The sequence below is a fragment of the Apis dorsata genome, unplaced genomic scaffold, assembly GCF_000469605.1.
Source record: "Apis dorsata unplaced genomic scaffold, Apis dorsata 1.3 scaffold_156, whole genome shotgun sequence".
NCBI classification, from domain to species: domain Eukaryota; kingdom Metazoa; phylum Arthropoda; class Insecta; order Hymenoptera; family Apidae; genus Apis; species Apis dorsata.
The window spans coordinates 671,076-690,880 of NW_006263446.1; the positions used below are offsets into that span (position 1 = coordinate 671,076).

Here is a 19,805-nt window from a genome sequence, read left to right on the forward strand (position 1 = left end):
TTCTTATGTAAATTTTAACATAGAATAGAATATTCAGACTTAAGAAGCTCGATGATCTTCTTTAATTTTAAATTGTTTTTAAAGACTTAGGAAATCAATAACTATTAATTAGCATAAGTTAATTATAAGCAATTTCTCTAAAATTGTTATTAACTCCTCTAAATGAATTTGCCTTCTTTTTGCTGCAAGGTCCTCGATTCTGCCTCGATCACATCATTACTCGATGACGATCGTCGCGAGGATTCGTATGAAGATAGATCGCTTGTTAGAAAAATTATTTCGTTTCAGGATCTATCTTAGTGTGCGAGTCACGACTTTGGAACCTAAAAAAAAATATTTTTTGAATTTAAAGAAAATATTAAATGTTCGAAATAAGCGAAAATTTTTAACAAGTACAATCTAATACTTATCGATCTATCGTTTGGTACTTTCGTGGCGCTGAGGAACATTCTTTCGAGATTTTTTTTTTTTACGTGATAATTAGACTGCTGATTTTTACGCAAATTATATAAATTATACAAATAAATATACTTTCTTCTCTAGTATTAATTTTATTTGTACAATACATAAATATTTAATTTGAAAAATAAATTCATAGAAGAAAGAATGGAGTCTCTTTTCAACTCTCAAGCAATTTATATTTTATAAATAAATACAATTCTCCACAATTTGTTAAATTTTAACCGCATAAAAATCCGCAATCTGTTAATAATAAATCGTAGATAATAATATAACGATGTTATCGACATTAATCTATACAGAGAAATGAAATTTATAACGTGATAGAGACTAGATGAGAATTCGCCTAATAATTAATCGATACAAGATGGATCGTGCCCAAGATCCATCTTTTGATAAATTAGGCCCATGCCAATGAAACGTTTAGAAACCCCATAGGGTAATAAATTACAAATTTGCTCGTGAATGCCGGAAGAGCATCCCTGACTTAATTACTGTCTCACTATCGATCTTACTGAATCGTTAAATCGAACATAAATACGTTATTCGGCCTCAATTTAATCTAATAATAATTATCACCACGTGGAAATAGAATCATTGGTCATTTTTTTTTTTTTTAATCATCGTTGTGATTCCCATCGATAGACGTAATAATTTTCCTTCCAATTAAGAGCTCTCTCTCTCTCTCTCTCTCTCTTTATATTTACGCCTCGATTAATCGTTCGAGTGCGCGAAAAGAAAGCGTTTAAGGTTTCTTTTGTTTCATTATCGATAATCGATTTTTTCACGAGTTCTCTTTCGACCGGAAACTCTTTCAATCCGGAACAAAAGGAGGGAAGAAGCTCGAGAGAACACGAATAAGAAGAATATATATATATATATATATATATAAATTAAACTAATTAATACTTACAGATTTTTCAACCGTGTAATCGTATTCATTTGGAATATTTTTCCCGTTGAAATGTTTCTATAATTGTTTCCATTTCTCGTGACTGGAAGAATTTTATACACGGTTGAGAACTCGATAAGCGTTTATTAAAATTATCAAAATTATTATTATTGTTGATCGATATGAAAATAATCGTGGGAAGAAATTATTATTATTTTTTTTTAATACAACATTCTCTTAAATATACACGATATGTCTCTCTCGTTTAGAAAAATTATTGCTAACTGCTCTTATATTATAAATAAATATTTAATTATTACGTTAGAATAAATTTCCAATCTTACTAAATTTAAAAAATATATATATATATTACACATTTCACAAAACGTATCACATTTTCACGAAAATTCTACTCTCCACATTCGATCTTTAAAAATCAGATTAAATGTTCTGTTCAATTAATAAATAATTCGCGCAAACTATTCATATCGATCGACAATTGCCGAATAAAGGAATAAAGATCTAGAAACGTAGCTCGCGTTTCACTCGTTCGAACAGGCGACGATCGTGTTACTTGATCGGATACTTTAAAAGCTCTCGTCGATCCCTCGGTCCCTTGCAAGGTTGAACACTTCGAAGTCGCCATCCGGCGCGTCCGGTATACCCGGTGCAACCGGTATCTCGGGTCGAAGGGCCACACAGTCCCGCGGCGAGCACTCGACGCGGCCCTCGGATCCGCAGCTGCACTCGATGCAGTTCCCGGTCGAGTGCGGAAGTAGCTCGCCCTCGCGATTCTCCCTTCCTGTAATCAGATTTTGCGTCCGTCAGGCTATGGTATTTCACGGATTCCTTTCTTTTTTTTTTTTTTTTTTTTTTTTTTGGATCATATAGGTCTTGGAAAATTCGAATCGAAGATTATATATATTCGAAGATCGTATCACGAGTTCAGAAATAATATATAAAGAATAATTGTAATGGTTTGTTCATCTTCATCTGTGATTAAAAAAATAATTAATAGTATTTTTCAAGAAAAAATAGATAGTTAGTCATTCATAATTTCTACTATTGTCTTAAGTCTTTGAATGGTTTTATCTTATTATTAATCAATAATAAAATAGTTTACTCTATTTTCTGAATGAAGATTTTGATAATAAAATATATTTCTTCAATATAAAAAAATCCAAATTACGTTATTCTATAATTTCGATCGAAAAATTTATTATTATTATTGACAACGCGAATTAAATTTTCCTTCTAATTCTAACAATGGTATACTGCTTTCATTTCTTTTCAGGAAAAAGTAGATAGTCAGTCCATTCATAATTTCTATTACTGTCTTAAGTGACAGTCTTTGATTATATCTCATTAATCAATAATAGTTTCTGAATAAAGATTTCGATAACAAAACATATTTCCTTTCTTCAATATAATCATCTTTACTGGCAAATTCGCCAATTCCAATTAAATTTCCCGCCCATCTAATACTAATAATGATTACGAGCCAGTTAAGTACAAAACATCGGCAGGCAATCGCTCGTGTGCCTCGAAGGGTCGGAACACTGCTATTCCGACCAATCGTCGCACAAAGGGGAGTCGATCAACGATACATCCTCCCGATATTTCCCCTATATTTCCGCATAGGGGAAATCCGTCCGCGCGACGCGAGACTAATTGCACTCCCTCTCCCTTCTCCCCATCTCCCCCTCCCCTCTCCCACCGCGCTTTCTAACCGCGTACGTATGAATCGATATCTCGCGGCGAAGAATCGCGGAGAGAGAAACGGAGCGAGGAGGTGGAGGGGGGGAGCGACTTGATCCATTACCCATGACGAGACACATAGTAGGGGCCGGTTGCGACGTAGTCGAGGAATAGGTCGCGTTAATCTCCCCGTATCCCTGTTGTTGCTCGAGCGATGCCTCCTCCGCTGGATCACCGGAAGCTTCGAAACTGTCTACGCCGTCCGTGCTTCCTTCCAGGGACGGCGTGTAATTACTTTCTATCGTGGTCGACGGGAGGAACGAGGGGCCGGCGGAGGGGTCGGTGCTCGGATTGTAATTCTGCCACCAACAATACACCTCGCCTGCGACGCACATACAATGAGAGTTCGGGTCGTACGACGGTATCTGGAACGGAACGAGAAAATTCATACGTTCGCTATTACGATTATGCGGACGACGAAAACGAGTGGGGAGGAGGGGAGAGGTTCGTATCTATCCCGTAGTTGGATACGTTGTTTGGATTGGGCTTTTTAGAGGAGAGAGAGAGAGAGAGAGAATATGATATATGGAGAAGGATTGATATTACGATTTGTAATAGATATATTTTGTAATAGAAGCGTATAGTAAGAGAGATTATTATGGATCGAAGGAAATTAGAATTAAATGGGAAAAGATTGAAGCAATAGATTGAATATTGTTAACAGGTATATATGAGTATATATGAATGAAAAGAAGTAGGTACCAACTTAAACATAAAATAGCACCACTGGCAGCATTCGATAATAAAATTACAAGTAAAATTGTGTAATTTTAGCGAATTATCATAAATTATAATTAATTAAATGTTTAAATGAAAATCAGGACAGTTTGAAAGTTTATTTTTTTTCTTTTTATCATTTTTATTTCAAATAGAATTCGTCTTCCAAGAATATTGCAACAATGCATAATTACGTTCAATTTTTTATTCACATATTAAAAGATATATGTGTGTATTTCGGTGATTCGTTGAAGAGGGCTTATTCGAACGTGCTTGTTAAGATCTTCATCTATCGCTAATCAATCTGAATTCTGAAAACGTATTTCGCGCACATTTACTCGCAATAAATATAACTTTAAAATAAACAATTATTCTTCGTAGATGAATAAATAATAAAAAAAGAAAAAAGAATATAAATTTCCAATATTTTAATTTTCAATCTTCGTTTAAATTTTTTTTTTTGATTTAAATAAACAATACTGGTTCGTGAAGATGAATAGATAAAAAAAAAAAATTAGAAATTTAAATTTGAAGAGTAGAATTTTTATTTATAATCTTCGTTCGAATTTTATATTTTCGCAAGTGTTCTCGACGTGTCATAAATATTTCACTGACATTCGTCAGAAGTTTGTGCGACTAACAACAACTCCTCTCTCGAGATAGGTGTCCAATTAATAGGATGAAGCGTTATCGGGCAACACCTGTGAGAATAGATCGAAAGTCGTCGCGTCGTGAAATTAATAATTTCGTGGCGTTTCTCCGACTCTTCACCCTCCATTTTTTTCTTCATTTCTTTTTCTCTGTCGTTTCAACTTGCGTTAATTTTTTTTTTTGATGACAATTCTTCTCGATTTTTTTCCCGAATAATTATTATTCAACGTAATAACTATTACAACAAGATGATCATGTGTTTAGAAATTTTTCGAGACTGTCTTCAAATTTTTTTGAATTGTTTCAAATTCAATTATTTTTACAACTTTATCCCAATTTTATTTATTATATTAATTGTAAAATTTCACGATTTTTTATTTATTCAATTAATAGATCAATTGTCAGAAGAAAAATCTTTTTAAATTTCCCGCGTTTTTTTAATTTCAAATCTTTTTTATTATTATTTTTATTCTCTGTTTTTGCTTTAATTTTAATTTCATCCATTTTTGCTTCTTTCTTTTTTCATTAGATTTTATATTTCTCTTCTATATTATTATTACGATTCCTTTTTAATTCGAATAATTATTATATTTTTTTTTAATATTTTATCTTTCTCGATTTCATTCAGTTTGTTTTTTTTTTTCATTCGATTTCTATTTTTCTTCTCTTTTTCCCTTTTCTCCCTTTTTCTCTTCTCTTTTCGAAAGATGTCCTTTTGCTCGTCGATGCCACGTCGAGCGTTAATATTATTAATTAATGGTGGCCCTGCGGGATGACTTCCAATGAATTTCGAGAGGCGACGCCGTCGCGACGGATTCACGTTTCTTCGTTATGAGAGGAGCGTATAGTAATTAATGACACGTTTCGTCGACTCGTCGAGCTCTTTTAATACATTTCGCTTTTCTTCTTATTTTTACCAATTTTCAATGAAATATAGAAAATACTAGCTTTTTAGATTTTGAATTTTTTTTTTTTTTTATGAAGTATCTCTATTGAAAGGAATACTAAAAATATTTGTAAATATCGATCTTGTTAATTAGTTTTTTTCAATCTTATCTTTACAATTGTATAAATTTTTTTCATATTATTTTATATACAATGAAACTGGTATCTTTAAATGATTTAAAAAAAAAATAGATATTTTAGAATCAAAAGAATAATTGAAATAATTTCAGTGAAGAATAAGTTTCAAATTTTATTACGTAAAATCTTTTCAAAAAAAGAATTCTTCCCTACTGCTAAAAAATAAAATGAAAATAATAAACATTTTAGAACAATTAATTTCGTATTGATATCACGTAACAATACCGAAAAGATACGTCTACAAATTGAACCTTGTTCGAGACTTGCCATTCATTCCTTGCATCCAACCTTCGAGACGATAGCAATGAACTGTATAATCGTTTCGTTGCACGTATTTCATTTTTCACAGTGGCCCCTTGTCGAGATCGCCTTCCGTTCGTTCATTCGTTCGTTATTAACGTCCGAGTTTATCCCTGTGTTCGGTCGGTAACATCGATAACATTATTGGAACGTGACGCGCCTGTTCGACGTGCACCAGAGATGCATGTCTCACTGCGAGAAAATTCCTCAAGGTAGCCAGTAACGTAATAATGCGATCGACAAAATGGAACTTGTTTGGAATCTGTGATATCACGCGATACATCGAAGATTTATCGATTTTATTACAAAACTGAACTAAAATTTGGTACAAATGTAATTCTGCAATGGACCTTTCCAGAAATGACCAGATATAGATATTTTTGAAACTGTTATATCGTTTAATCAAATCGTTTCTATCTTATGGTTATAGTTATTCAATTTAATTGAGTTAATTTGATGCATAGAAACACAGATTTATTCACGAAACCTATGCTTCAGAGTGAAACAGAGGTTCGTTTGTATTCAAAGAGGGTAATCGAGAATTTGTATGAGAAATATGATGAATGTTAGCTTTGAGGTAGATAGGAAGTTACTGAAGGTTGATTGAAAATTATGGTGGATAGAGCCTGTATCAGTTACATAGAAAGGATAGAATATTTGTTAAAAGAGAGAATATGCAATTGAATATTGAGAAAGAACGATCGAATATTTCTATATATTCAAAGAATAAAATATTTATATATGGATAAATTTAACCTCGAAATAGGTATTTGAAATTACGTTAATCAATTTTTCTGGATTTTTCCAGATTGTCTGAAAAATATAGCACAAGAGAAAATATATGATAATATAATAAAGAATAAATATAAAGAACTGAAAATGTAGTAATGAAATAATTGAATCGATCAGTATTATCGATATTTATTCGAGCCCGTTCGATTTTTCCCGAGTTCACCCGATTTTTTCCGAGCTCACCCGATTTTTTCCGAGCTCACCCGACTTTTTCCGAGTTCGTCCGAATTCGCTCAAGGATTCCATATTTCGAATATCTTTAATACACATTCGATTCCATCTGTTTTTTTTTTTTTTTTTTTTTTTATTTTTCCCAAAAATTTTCCCAAAAAATTTTTATTTTTTTTTTTTTTTTTTTTTTTTTTGATTAATTTGTCCAAAACATTGTCCAATACATCTGTACTATTTTCTTTCTGTTTTGTGTCTATTCGTTATCATATTCGAAGCAAGTGATATTTAAAGCAATAAAAGCACATGTGAGAATATATATCTACGAATATTCATATCAGATTATTAATAGACAGGATGCGAGAGATAAGGAATGAATAAATATTAGGAGAGACAATCGAAAGCGGGAAACTGTTAACTGCGTTAATTGGCATATGCACATTGATTCCACGCGGCTATTCCCCATTGTTATTGATCTCTATTATTAATTAACGTTCGTGTATGTATCTCGTACGTATCTATCAATTAATTGTATATTTATTTTTGTTATTCCTGTCAAATTCAAACATGACAATATCAAAATTTTATAAAAACAAAAAAATATACAATTTATTAGATTTTAACATTAAAAATTAAAAAAAAATCCCTGTTGCAAAGAAATGACAAAACAATCCTTTTTCCAGTGTCCAAAAAAATTATCTGTCTATTTTAATTTAAACTTAAAATGATAAATTATATAAAAATACAAATTTACTTTTTAAAATGAAATAAAACTGGATACTTGTGTTTTAAAATTGTCTCGCATGATACTGCGATAGATCCGGTGAATATTCTATTTCCCGTGCATTTTTCAAACCCCTTTATCGAACGATACGTGTTGTAAGCGTTTTGCCCGACACACGGAAACGTCTGCTGGATTTCACGCGCATTAATCTCGATGTACGCAAACATTATCAAAATGGTATTTCATATATCTGTCTATCTATCTATGAAAACAAAAATCTCTGGCATCGTTCCACGTATTTGATCGTACCTTATAATTGTGAGAGCCGATTAAAAAATAAAATAAAATAAAATAAAATAAATAAAATGGCGGAAAGAAGGAAAGGGATGGGAAAATGATCGTGATTTCTGTTTACTTACCGTCTGGCCGTGTGAATACGTATTCTCATCGACGATGCATTTTTTCGGGTACGATTCTTCCGTCGTTATTTCATTCCTGCCATCTTCTTGCACGGCTATGTCTACTTCCCCGAGAAGAACTTCCCCGGTCGTTTTTGCTGGAACTAAAAGAAAAATATGGAGATTAGAAGGCTGACATCGGTTGAAACCGATTTTTTAAATAAAATGTTGATCGTACGAGGAAAATTGAATGAAAGAAATTTGAAACACAACTGAAAATTTAAAATGAATTTTGTACTATCAAAAATAAAAATATTCCACTAATGAGAATAAATTTTATAAAATTATTGAAATCCTTAATTTTCCCTACTAACAGAGTTAAAAATTTTCCAGAAATGCCTTGCTTCATGGATAGAAGACAATGGAATATTCATTTAAAATCGAGTAAATTTTATCATAATTATAGAATTTTTATTTTTTTATTAATAATTACAGAAAGAGATCTTGAAATATGCTTTAATTTCTTTTAAGTTTAATTATTTAAAAAGTGGAAAATGTTTTTCATCCCGTATTTAACCCATTTTAAGTTTAAAAATTTTTTTTAACAATTTTCTTTCACGCTTTTCCTCTCTCCCTCCTTTGTTACATGAAATTTTTTCTTCTTCAATTTCTCCCCCGAACTTTCGAATCGTTTTATTTTCGTTCGTTATAGGAAAAGTTTCCACCGCTGCATGCGAAACGCCATTATCCTGCAACTTCGACGTTACTCGATTTTTTTGCGGAGAAATTTACTTACTACATCGACATCTAATGCTTTTCTCACGGCTCCATTTCTACGAGCTGGTTAACGACGCTTTTATCGTTTTGCAAAATGGAATTCTCTTAGATATAGGTTTTAAAAATATCTGGTCTTTTCTTTCCTTGAATGATTATTTTTAAATTGAAGTTAGGATCAATTCTAGAAAAAAAAATAAATAAATAAAAGTAAGATAAACATGAAAATTATGGACAAGAATCATTTTTTTTATTTTGTTATTAATAATCAATCCATATATTAATAATCATACCATATCTTTTCTGTTTTATATAACAACAATAATTATTATAACTTTAGATAGAATGGTCCTTTTGAATTCATTTTGAAAGAAAAATAATTTTTCTGTATATGTATCAACAACTTTTATAAAGGTTTTTTTCCACTTGCTGACAAACCAAATGTTATCTAGAAATTTTGGAAGAAAAATTATCAATCTTTGAAATACCATAACTTTCAACAAAATAAAAATAGAGTAACAATTTAGAGTTTATTTTAAAGGAAAAAGAGCCTTCAGCATAGCGTTCATTAGTTTTTTGGGAATTGTTTCCTAATCGATGATAAATTAAATGAATCAAGCAATTTTTGAAGAAAAGAAATTGTCAATCTTTGAAATATCATTATTTTCAACAAAATAGAAATAGAATAGTCAATCAGAGCTCATTTTAAAGAGAAAGGAGCTTTCAATAATGTAACATTTGTCAGATTTTTGGGGGATACTTTTTCACATACTGACAAACCAAATGAATTGCATTATGAATTTTTGATAAAAAAATTGGCATATTTTGATTTATTATAACTTTGGATTGAAGTGTTCTTTTTGTTCTTATTTTAAAGAGAATGTATTCTATTTTTATTGAATTAGTATTAATGTCTGATATGATGTCAATAAACATTAACAGAAAAAATGATACAATTTAATTTTTGTCTTTTTAAAAATGGGATCTATTTTATTAGAACTTAATGAAACAAAATTAAATGTTAATGTTGCAATTATATGATTGTTTCTTATTAAACGTTAATAAACTATGAAAGTAATCTTCGACGACAATTAACTTCACTCATGCTTCATAAAATTGAGAAAAGAATGAGGAAAGGATAAGCAAAGATAATCTATGTCGAACCTTCTCGTCTAGGACGCAATAAGACAAATGGAAACAGCTGATAAATATTGACAAGCTGTCCAATAAGGGTGACAAATTAAATCTATTCGATGTAATCGAGATACGAGACGTTTATGAGATTACATCGTCTCGACTAGAATATCGTAGACAATCGTTGATAGTTGTCACTTTTATATTTTCCTTGTAAATTTGCGTTTCCATTACCATTCTTCCATTACTTTATTAGATTAGATTAGATTTCTTGATTTAGATTCGTTTTACAATCGGTAAAAATATAAGTACTGTAAATAAAATTTATATTGAGATAGAAATGTAATTATATCCAATTATTTTCATAATTGTTTTACAAAATATATAATTGTAATCTTAAATAATAACTATGTATATATTTATATAAGAAATATTTGAAGAGAAAAGAATCAAATTTTGTTTAACAGAACTTTTTGAAATTATTTAATTTTTAATTTCAATAATTTTTGGATAATAAAATCTCAAATTTGTAATTGAAAGAAATGTAACAAATAAAGATACAACTAGATTTGAAAATTTTGTAAAGAAAACAAGAACTTTGTATTAAGAAAACCTAGATGTTAACACGAGTTAACTTGACATACAAACGTGAATATATTAAATCTAGAATATTCTCAGTCTACATGGAAAAAAATGATTCGCGATAAAGCTATTCCTAACTTTTCAGATACATTTTCTTCTCTTTTTTCTCTTTTTCTTTAAATCTTCTGTTCTGTTTGATCTCGTTTAACTTTAATTTTAATACAGACAAATTCATCAGAATCAAAAGCTTTATAATGATGGCAACGAATATCAGTGTTACATGCGACAGATGGAAAGTAATTTTAATAACGTTCCCGAGAGAGTGAGAGAAATAACGCGGCTTTATTTGCGGATAAATTCAATGAATTAACGAGCAGAAAATCTCTAATTTATGAATACTTTATAATTATATATAAATTAGAAAATTTATAAGCTGATTTTTTATTAATGATAATATTAAAAAAAGAAAGTATTTTATCCAAAAATAAATTCAGCGAAATATTATTTCGTGTTTTTGTCGTGCAATCACAAAATTTGATTAATTATTAATATTTCGAAAATTGCTTTTTGATTAAACTAAAAGAAAGCATGTAATAAAATTATTGTTATATCGTGAATGTCAAACGTGAATTCGAGAAACATTTCCTATTCTGCTTTACATACATATATTTAACAGTTTCAAATTATATCATAATATATTTACATCAAGCCTTCGAAACTCATTGGAGGCATGATATCGATAATATAATTTATTCGCTCACGCAATAACCTTATTACTTAGTTCATAAATTAAATAATATTAATTAAATTAATTTAATTAATATACAATTATTTTAACTGTCCAAAATGTTGTCATTTTGTGGTTTATTTGTAATTACAAATTTTTAAAATATGAAAATTGTTCATTCTTTTTGTTCACCTGTCATTTATGATGGAAAACGATGACCAGTAATAAGACGAACACTCTACATTTTAATGAAGAAAGCAGTCTCTTCGCGCTAACTCGAGTTGCCCGTGCTGACAAATCCACTTCGAGCTAACGAATGCAAGTGGGCCACACTATTTCTGGTTTTATGCCAAGAATACGAAGCTTGCACCCTTTTTGAATCTAAATCACCGATATTTATATTGGAATATCGGCTTTAAAAGTCGAGAGATACTCGATTCATTGTTCCTGTGAGAAGCGGTGACGTTGACTGTTAATCGAATACCTGAAACTTATCGACCTACAACGTAATCGTAAATTAATATCGCCTACTTTAAATTAATTCCTCGAGTTTTCGAAATTCACATAATTTGCGTCTTAACGCCACTTACGTGAACTACTTCGCGTTAATAATATAAATTCCAAAGTAGAAAATTTCCTAGTATGTGAAACTCGATGCATACAAATAACTATATTATTTTGTTTAGAGATTAATTTATTAAAGAGAAATTTATTTTCTAGAATATTGTTTTATATTGTGAAATTAATAATTTGGAAAGTGTGTAGAAGAGAATTTTTTTATTATTTAAGAAACTGTATTTTTTTTTAGATTGTTCTATTTATCTAGTTACTTTTTTCTCAACTAATAAGATTCTCTCAAAGTTTATTAGTATAAACATATGAAAGTTAAGGCAGTTATATAATATAAATCGTGTATTACCACACTAATAGATTTCGTAAAAAAATATCATATACCATTTCTCATCTTTAATTTTTATTCTTAATTTTATTATAAATCGATCAAATTAAATAGATATATATCAACGAATCATACATTTAATTCTAATGTACAGTAAATTCCAATATCTAGTAAGTAATAATTACTAGCCTAGTGAATAAAAAAGTACTATATACTCTGTCCCTCATCATAATTTCATTCTTAACCTCTACGCTATTTGTATCATTTTCGCAAGCAAGATCAAAGACAATCTCTTTAACAGATATCTCAGACAGACATCTCTAAAAATTTCAAATTTCTATCGCGATCTTCATCTCAATCGCGTTCATCGACATCAAAAATCCTCGTCGCGTCGTCGTTGTGTTCCACGACGAGCATCTGCAACGTTCCAGATTTACGTTCCTCGAGCGGATTAAACTGCGGAGGAAAAGTTGAGTGGAGATCTTAAAGGCGAGAGTGGTGTTGGCAACATTTCCATCCATGGAAAACCCATAGTGCCAGACTACCGAGGAGCGTTTTCCTCGAGTAGAGGAAGGTAATTCGCGGAAAGGAAGGAACGGGCAATCCTTCTTCACCGGGTTAATCCTACATCCCATTACCCGTTGCATTCATCCTCTGTCTCCCTTCTGTTCGAGGGCGTGAACACGACAAATCGATTTCCACGCTCCACGAAACCAAGTCGGTCTGTACATAGACTGTTCCCGATCCCGCTTTAAATTCCACCTCTTACACTTGCCCTTCTCTCTATCCGATAACTGTACATAGGTGCGATCTCGTTAGTTACATCTATGAGTAATTGGACATTAAATTAAACGTAAGTTTATTAATCTATTTATTTTATGAATTTATGTAACTTATGTAACACTAAAACTTTTTGTAGTATCTAATTCAGTATCTATTTCACAAGTATAAATGATTGTAATTAAAGCGATGTCGTGAAAATAAGTCTCGATTGGAATATTATTAATTTTGTCAAAAACATTTTCACATTCTTAATAATCGTAAAACAAAAAATATGAAATCTGTTATTTTGGTGGGTTTGATTGTTCTAATGTTATTATTGTAGTTGTAAAATTTTAGAATAAGCCATATTAACCTATTCGTATGTATCTTTGAAAGGTCGATCCTACAGAGAAACGAACAAAAAAAATTGATGTGTCAATTTTGATTTATTTATTGAAGCTTACATAAGGTGAAACAGAATATAATAAAATGATTGCATGACAAAGATAGAGACAACGAAAACAAATTTATCTGTTTTTACTGACGATATAAGTAACCGATATCAAGTTGAAAGGTATATGTAATAAATGCCACTGCCTTTAGATCTTCTGATGAAAAAGACACTCTGTATATGACAAAACAAAGAGTGATAATTCGTGGCTTCGAGTTCAAACGTTTGAAAAATATACAGTCATTCTGTCGACAGAGTTTTTCACTAGCTCCAGTTTTACACACAGATGAAAAAGCTATTTGACGATACTGATCGATTGCGATGAACTTTGTTACTTGTTGCTATTGAGGATAACTTTGAATATCGATGTAGCCTCGAGAAATGAACTATAGTCAATGGAACTTAGAGTTCTTAATTCGTGTCGCGAATTAACAAAGTGCAAAAAGAAATCACGAAGTTATTCAAAGACTAAAGTCGTACATGGACAAATACAATGAGCATATGGAATTAACCAGAGTATTGTTGATTGACGCGTAGATATAGGATTCTGACATGAATAAGATATATAGTTATGCAGAGAAGTTACATTGCCGGAAGTAGAATTTCGAAAACAGAATATTTCCTTTCTTTGTTTGAATTTCGACGAAGATGTATTTAAAAGAGATTGTAAAAAAGATTTTGTAATTTATTTTCTTAAGAAGGAAGGTTATAAAGATAAAAAATTTTATATTTTTTCAATAGTATTTTAAAATTTTATTAAAATTATATCCAATTTTTAAATTATTGTAAATATATTATAACGAGATTTAATTTCTTTTATTTTGAAACATATCTTGGGATATGTAAATGAATTTTTCATTAGATTTGTTGAGAAGATATAAATTAATAAATTAATAGAGAATTGGCAAGATTTGTTTTTCAATTCAACTGATTTCATTCAATTTTCTAATCCTTTTTGCAAGAATAAGCTTCATCTTCTTCTATAAGAATTCACGAGCAAAGAAAATCTAGTTATAAAGCGTCGAGAGAGGTATAACAGAGATAATCAATTTGAATATAACGTTCTGTTTCGAATGATGCTTGTTCATTTAAAGTGATGAGACTCGAAAGAAATTGTGTTTGAAGAGATACATCGTTTACATTGATATCTCTCTGATTTCATGCTGTTGAATTTTGATTAAGGTTTAGTAGCTGAAAGGCTTTTCCATTTCAATCTTTCAAACTCAAACTCAAATTCTTTCAATATTATATAGACTTTCAAAATTATGAGAAAAAATCAATAATCTATTTTGTCCATTCAAATTTTTTAAAAATTCTAGATTTTTAAAAATTCCGTATTCAATAATAAACATTTCTAAATATTTTATTTTCTCAATAATATTCGAAATCACTATTAAAAAAATATTCAAGAAAAAAGTTTCAATAAAAATAGATAACTAAAAATATCAATTACAATTAATGGCTATTAACTCTTAATACTTAATATTTAATTACATTATAATAATATCTATTATTATTATGTAATTATTTATTACTTTTAGTTTTCCATTTTTCAAATATTTCACTTATTATATAATTAATTATCATTTATTAATTATCGCGATAAGAATTGTACTTAAAATTGTTACCAATTATCTCAATATTAAGAGCAATTTTGAACAATTGCTCTAATTATCGAGTGGAAAGTGGATGAAATGAAGAATATTTTGTTACTTTATTATTCAATAATATATCGTTTAACCTTTTATTTCAGAGAATATCAACGATCAATCTGTTCCACGTTTAAAACTTATCGATTCTTCGGCTGAAGTGCAATGTCTTCAACGTGCCATTTAACCTTCTTCTTCAATCTGGAAGAGCCGATATGGCAAAGATTTTTTCTGCACTTTAAGGAAGGATACAAAGTGATCTTATGAAAAATTTCGTCTCCATCGAAGACGGTGGAGACGATAAATCTGGAGGACAAGACTTGCATGGTAAAGAGGATACAGATCTTTCGAAACTTCTTTTCATTACAGTTTTAAAAAGTTTCGATGCCAGTGTACTCCGCTCGAAAGTAATTAAAGAACCATCGATTTCGAAAGTTTTATAGTATTTTGTGGAAATATCGCGTATAAGAATATATTTTTTTTATTTTTTTTTTTTTTTTACGCGTATACAACAATTTATTGGAAAATTTTGTTGCAAATATCGACTAAAATGGTGGTTCTTAAAATGCATATATTACATATAAATCTGAAAGTTAATAATCATAAAATTAAAAATATATCATAAGAAATATATAAAAATAATTATATAATTTCGAATTATTTTTTACTCGCACATACATGTATGAAATTATTTTCTTACTTAATCTTATTTATTATTAATTATTATTATTATTAATCTTATTTATTCTTCAGATAAATTGGATTAGAATATTTACAATTGCTGTTAACTCTACTAAAAGCAGGTTATATTTTTCTGATTCGTCTCAGAGAAGGTACAATTTAGATTTTTCTTAATTTAATATATACAGTCATATATTTATCAAATAAAAAAATTCAAATTCTTTTATTTAATTTGACATGAATTCCGCAAGAGGGACTAATAGGTTTCGAGACACGTTTCTTTAAACTTCGTGACACGTGACAATACAAGTATTTCATATTCATACGTTGGATATCGATCGTATATACAAATCAATTCAAAAATTTTTAAATAGTGGTCATCTGACAATTCTATTAAGTTTAATATAAACGTAATAATATTTGTATATGTCGAAAAGATCTGCCATATCGATGAATCCTTTGAATAATATACCCACAAAGTTAAATATTTTGAATCTTTCAACATGTTTCTTTTATACGTAGAATTGTTTGAAATTAAACAATGGCTTTACGAAGGATATAATTGCTCAGTAAGTAAGAATACGAAATAAAAATTCTCTTAAAATCTTCAGTAGTCGATAAATAGCTTAATAGATTAGATAGATTAGATTAGGTTAAGTCTTCAAGAACGTAGTCTTCAATAGAAAAAGATATGTCAATAGATAGGTTAGAATCTTCTTATCCTCGGTAAGAACTTTTCTCTATTATAACTCTGATTAGTATTTCTTATAAATATTAGATTACAATCTGAATACAATATTAGATTACAATCTTTATTGTCTCTATTATTAGATCAATTTGTTTGCATCTTCATACGATAAAATCAAAAGTGTCGTCATTTGAGGTATGTACAAAAAAACATATTTCGAATGTGAAAGGAATACGAACAAAAGTTGGAGAGCAAAATAGACGAAAAAGCGATCCTTCTCTCACGATTAATTCCAGATTCCATTATTCTCCGTCTTGCTACGACTATGGGCCACTGACACGGCAACAATCGATTTCTGCCAGCCATGAACGTTGTTGCACACCTCCTGGCAAACCGGCCGTTTACATTTGCGTTTAAATTGTAACCCTGGCAAACCCCAACCCCGTGTCGGTTCTGTTTTAACTGCACGGCCGAAAGCATCGATCCATGTGTGCATTCTCGTCCTGGAAGGGAATCTCGTTCTTCCATTTCCACACTTTGAAATCGTTGCAAACGATTCGTTCTCTGCACTTTACCGAAATATTTATTCGAATATTTTCACTTTTTTTGCCCCTTTGAACCGAAAATGTATCAAAAATCATTGAATTCATATCGCAATATAGATATTTGATAATAATATAATAATTTAACAATATTGATTGAATTGATGACAAATTGGAGGTTAGGTTAGATATGTATTTAAATAAAATAATTCATCAATTATTAATATTAGTTAAAAAAATGTTACAAGTAAGTTAATTGAATTATAAATTGTAATTTTCTTGTATACATTAGAATCCTCTTGCAATCATATTATGATTTATCAATTAATAATATTAGTTGATGAGTTACAAATTACTTAAGTTTGATCAAGTTGGTTAAGTTACAAATTATAGATTGTGTTTCTTTTATCGTATATCGGAAATGCATTGAGAATTGTTAAATTTTTACGTAACATATGGATATATATGTGCGTATACGTCAAAGTACGGTTGTCTTTAGCTTAAATATTCTTGTCACGTTGTTTTTATCCAAACATCGATCGCATGTGCTCCATATGTGTCATAAAAATGTGATTGAGGTATCGTCGATTTGTGATTTATGTCCATTTTTATCGCGATCAAATTTTTTCCAATTCGATCTTTGAGATTAGAATTTTTTTCGATCCTATCTCTTTTTATTATTGAAATTCTGTTTTCCTGAAATTAATCTTACCTTATTATATTACTGTATAATTCATTTGATAGAATTTTTTTTAATTATTTCATAATTCCATTGAATTGTTTTTTGCAAGTTCAATTCAAGAATCAAGGAAAATAAAAACAATATTTTTTCATCTATATTTTTTTGCTACAATTATTAGTTTGTCAGGTGTTTCAAACAGGTGTAAATACAATTCATTTTTTTTTTCTTTGGTTATTCACAAGAAAATCGGTAAAATGAAACATTCGATCAATAAAAATTTGTATAAACATTTACATAATATACACTTGAATTAATAAAATCAAATTATTAATTTCATAATAATTCTTGTTTCATTTACTGAGAGATAATTGTAATTACGATTGCGTTTTAATCAACAAGGTGATATGAATAAAAATATGAATAAAAAGAAATTGATGTAAAATTATGTAAATAATTAATTTTCGCGTGGTTTATCTTCAATTTATCTTTTAATCTCTCGCTATTAAAATCAAAACTCCTCCAGGTTCGTTGTAATAACGCCATTTAGCTAGAACTAAGTATGTTTTCAAAACATACTCGACTCGTGCAGAAAGCTTAATGCATAAGTGCAATTAGAAGAAAGCTTACTAAACGGAAGTTTATCCAAGACACGGCAAATTTCAGATTATTAGATAAAAAAGAAGAGAGGAATACTCGTAACAATGCAAAATGAATTCTATCAAATTTTTTAATAAAAAATATTCCAATAATATTAAAAACAATATTTTAAATCTATTAACAAATATATTTCTTCAATCGTATCGAATAATTGTATCTAATTGATCTATAAAAAAGTAAGTAGAAATAGAATTCAACTCTTAATATTCCAACTCTCAAACCTAATTCTCAAATATATCAAGTCAAACCAATATGTATGAATGCAAACCAATATTCTAGATTATTCCCTCTTCTTCTTCAATTTATCAAGAAGAATTCGAAATCACATGTAACAAACAGAAAATAGAATTACATTAGATCAGATAAAGGATATTTTGAAATCCAGTTAGCCAGAGATGAAGGAGGAAGCCCTCCTGCTCCCAGCTATAGCTAGATAGGAAATATATCCCCGGCACAATTTTTCCCCTCGAATGCTTCCACTCGGCTCGGCACTGTTGCTCTTTTCTTTCTTTTTTTTTTCGCTGCCTCTTGGCCCCTTTTCAACGAGCGATAAAAGACTGGCGGATGGAGGAACGACAAGGGAAAACGATGCGACCTACCCGCACGCCATTTACCAACCACCCCCGCACAAAGGAACACCAGAACCGGGAGCATTATTTGGCATAACAATGCTGATTGTCCGAAGTATGCCGTGCAAAATGCCGGCCAAGTGAAAAAAACATCGGGAATGGGTTAACCGTTGGGTAAGCGAAACTGTGTTGCTTCGTTTCAAACATTTTTTTTCCTTTTCTCGAGAAATGGATTTTTCAGAGAAATTTAATAAAAATTTCGAACGATTATCGTTTGATTGTCGTTTGAAATATTTTACAATCTTTTTATATTTTTATCTCGTACGTCATGTTTAAAGAAAATTTTCGTTATTAACGAATATACAAAACACGTAGACTCTTCGACGATAGTGTTGGGTATGTGCCTCTAACGAACAACTAATTAGTTCATTTGATCAAATGATCATTCCAATAATGGTTCACCTCACTTACATCGTTCAAATTATTTAGATTATTCATTGTTTATGTACAACTAGATTCTCAATAATTATTCAATACGCTTGTCTCAATTATTTGTTCAAGCTCAGCGGATGGTGCATACCCAACACTATCGTGGCAAGTCTACAGTCACTCATCTTTTTTTCGTCAAGCTAGAAAAATTTATTCGTAAAGGAAAAAATTATCTGTACAACAACAAATTCTCGAATATTATTATTTTTAAGATTTTTAGGACGTCCCTGTAGAAGCTTGCGTTAAAACTAGGGTAGAGGAAGGAGGAGGGGCGAAATATTTTCAAAGTATCCTTAAATCACGAACTTTCCCCAGTTTTCTCGGGCAACGAATGGCCTCTCTTTTTTTCGCCTCGATGCGGAAACATAGTAGCGGATGTTCTCGATCTCCCCGTCTCCGGAAAACACTTAACCTTCCCCCTTCCCTTCCCTGCAAATCTTTCTCGCTTCTGTACATCGAAGAGAAGTTCGAAATACGTGTAAACCGTGTGCAAGGAACGCGTTGAAAGATATTTGAAATTAGGTTACGAGATTTTTATCGAAGGAATGTTTTCTTCTTTTTTTTTTTTTTTTTTTTTT

At 30.2% G+C, this 19,805-nt stretch overlaps 1 protein-coding gene and 1 long non-coding RNA gene across 2 annotated transcripts in view; one reads left to right on the forward strand and one right to left on the reverse strand.

The window, feature by feature from the left end:
• Positions 1–1,095: 1,095 nt before the first annotated feature.
• LOC102670750 (kielin/chordin-like protein) overlaps positions 1,096–19,805 on the reverse strand; it is an 83,361-nt gene continuing 64,651 nt past the window's right edge. The window contains exons 2-4 of the mRNA XM_006613553.2: positions 7,964–8,106; positions 3,174–3,474; positions 1,096–2,153 (exon numbers count right to left, since the gene is read on the reverse strand). Coding sequence (XP_006613616.1) covers positions 1,939–2,153; positions 3,174–3,474; positions 7,964–8,106 — 659 coding nt within the window. The 3' untranslated portion in view covers positions 1,096–1,938. The remainder of the gene's footprint in view (positions 2,154–3,173; positions 3,475–7,963; positions 8,107–19,805) is intronic.
• Positions 18,443–19,805, forward strand: part of LOC116185306 — a 6,290-nt gene continuing 4,927 nt past the window's right edge. Inside the window, exon 1 of the long non-coding RNA XR_004150123.1 lies at positions 18,443–18,912. This is a non-coding gene — a long non-coding RNA (uncharacterized LOC116185306). The remainder of the gene's footprint in view (positions 18,913–19,805) is intronic.